The sequence below is a fragment of the Chinchilla lanigera genome, unplaced genomic scaffold, assembly GCF_000276665.1.
Source record: "Chinchilla lanigera isolate Chin_1 unplaced genomic scaffold, ChiLan1.0 scaffold00041, whole genome shotgun sequence".
Classification (NCBI taxonomy): domain Eukaryota; kingdom Metazoa; phylum Chordata; class Mammalia; order Rodentia; family Chinchillidae; genus Chinchilla; species Chinchilla lanigera.
The window spans coordinates 15,998,723-16,001,165 of record NW_004955442.1 but is presented as its reverse complement, the minus strand read 5'-3'; the positions used below and the strand labels follow the sequence as shown (position 1 = coordinate 16,001,165).

At 52.0% G+C, this 2,443-nt stretch overlaps 1 protein-coding gene across 1 annotated transcript; it reads right to left on the bottom strand.

Annotated features, from left to right (window-relative positions):
• Positions 1 to 541: 541 nt before the first annotated feature.
• On the bottom strand, positions 542 to 2,437 carry LOC102010840 (serine protease 29-like; the record flags this gene model as incomplete). The annotated part of the gene is made up of 4 exons (XM_005391588.1): positions 542 to 1,033; positions 1,117 to 1,283; positions 1,838 to 2,103; positions 2,295 to 2,437. Coding segments are annotated over 4 exons (741 nt in total), but the record flags the coding sequence as incomplete, so codon positions are not given.
• Positions 2,438 to 2,443: the final 6 nt, after the last annotated feature.

The following is a 2,443-nucleotide window of genomic DNA, read 5'->3' as shown; positions in this document are numbered from 1 at the left end:
AACATGGGACAGGGCCTATTCCAGAGACATCAGGTTCTCCCCACCCTTGCCCATAATAACCACAGACTATCCATGCCCAGGGTCAGCAGGGCTGGAGGCCACCTCCAGGCCCTGGCTCTTGGATTCCCATTCTCAGGAAGCCTAGAGCAGGGGGCTGAAGCACTGCCCTTCTGGTGGGCTGGGCTGGAGAACTCAGCTTTCCAGGGGATGGGCAGGTGGTTAAGTTGGGGCCTGACTGAAGGTCACCTGCTTTGCTGGACAACCTAGCTAGGTCTGGGTTCAGGGCATATGTGGGGGTCCTTGAGGGAAAAGGTTGACTAGATGTAAACCTGATAACTGTCCCTGAGTCCCAGGGTAGAGGACGGGATATGGGACACAAAGACAGGATTAGAATGTGCAGACCTAGGGCTCACATGAGCCCCAACTGTGGAGGATTAAGGCCTTGGTTCCTCATTTGGAAAGAAGCATTGGAATGGCACTCACGGGTTTTTTTTCTACCAGAGAAAGTGCCATTTTTACTCACACAAAACCCTCAGCAGGATTGTTCATAGCATGTTTATTCAGGATAGGCAGAAAGCAGAGATATCCCAGGTGTCCTCCAACAGCTGGGTGCAAACAAACTCGGGCACCAGTGCCTTGGAGCTCAAGCCCCTGCCTCACACAGCTTATGCCCTTCCATCAGGGACAGACAGCAAGAGCCAGGCACAGGGCCTCAGCCTGCAAGTGTTCATGGAAGTCCAGGACTCCGAGGATGCCAGAGGAAAAGGTGAATCTTGGGTCAGGCAGGAGCAGAAGCAGCAGGCCCAGGCACTGGGAGGAAGGCAGCAGGCTCCTCCTTGGCTGGCCAGTGGAAGCCAGTAGACTGGGCTCAGGAAGAATTCTGAATATGCTGCTTGATCCAAGGTACATAGGACTGAACACGAGCAAAGACACTGGGTACGATAGCCCAGCCACAGCGATAGCCCCAGCTGACCACACCCACCAAGGTCCAGGAACCCGACTTCTTGCAGACAAGTGGACCACCAGAGTCACCCTGGGGATGAAAGGAAATGATGAATGCTGGCCCTGAAGCAGGGATAATGAGGGTAGAAGGGGACAAGGCAGCATGGGACTCACATAGCAAGTCCCACGGCCCTTGCTGCCGGCACAGAGCATGTCATCCAGGATGAGCTTCCTGTCCTTAAAGTAGTGCCACGTGGCATTGTGGTATAACTCCTCACAAACTGAGTTCTTCACCACCTGCACACTTACCTCCTGAAGACGGTAGGGTGGAGGCAGCGATTCTGAAAATAGGGGAGAACAGGAGGTGGTAGATGTGCTGGTGGCATAGATGCCACTTGTTCCAAACCCCAGACAGCCTAGTCTTAGGGGCTGTGATGGCCATGGCCTGAAAGCACTTCCCACCTTATGCAGGTCACTTCTAGGACGGACCATTAGCTTCCTCTCCGAAAACAGTGTAGGGGACCCTAAAATGCAATGGCCCATGTTCTCCAATGGTCTTACAACACTGCCTATGAATCTCTCCACCTGCAGGTGGAAGGACTAGGGAAAGAAGGGAGGTGTATCTTCTGGTGTTTCCCAAATTTTTTTTAATTATTAAAAGTAAGTGGTAGGATGTCACCTTCCAAAGAACTGAATTCTGAACCCAAACTTGCCTCATTCTCAGCTTCTGAGGCTCTGGAGATAGCACAGTTAACACAATTAGCACAATTAAGATGGAATTCTTCAGTACCTCCCTCTTTCCTTTCTGGACCTATTCTGCTCCATTCACAGTACTTGTCCCATGGCAAGTTTGGTCCCATGATTCCTATGCTTCCCAGCATAGATCAATACATACCATACCCAAAGACAGTGCCCCACCCTGTCACCCAGCACTGATTCTTCTTTGATTCCACGATATTGAACGAAGGGAGCTTGATGGGCTTGACATTAGCAGAGCAATCTGCTGGTTCTGCCAGTTTCAGAAGTACCACATCCACACCAAGATGAAAAGAAACGAAGTCTGGGTGGAAAATTATCTGGCTCACATTCAAGAGCTTCTGGTCACCATAGAGGTATATGTCCCCAGCCAGGATGCGGTAGGTTGACGGGTCAGCATTTCTACTGTGGTCAGAAAGAAGCCCCAACAACAGTTCATTGTAGGATCCCCACTGAGCACCAAGGGGAAAGTTCAGAACTTCTGAGTAGAAACATGTGGAGTCAGAAATTGGGTCTCCAGTCCCCAAGTCCTCACCCACACCCCCTCCATATACCCCACATCCCACCCAGAACTGGACAGCAGGAGCAGTACTCACTGGTGAATGCAGTGGGCAGCAGTCAGCACCCACTGTGGGTGGATGAGGGAGCCACCACATCTGTGCACCCAGGCGGATGAGTAGTAGCTGTACATCTTCAGGCTGACCTGCCAGGGCCATTTCCCCAGGGGGGCATTGTGTCCCCCCAC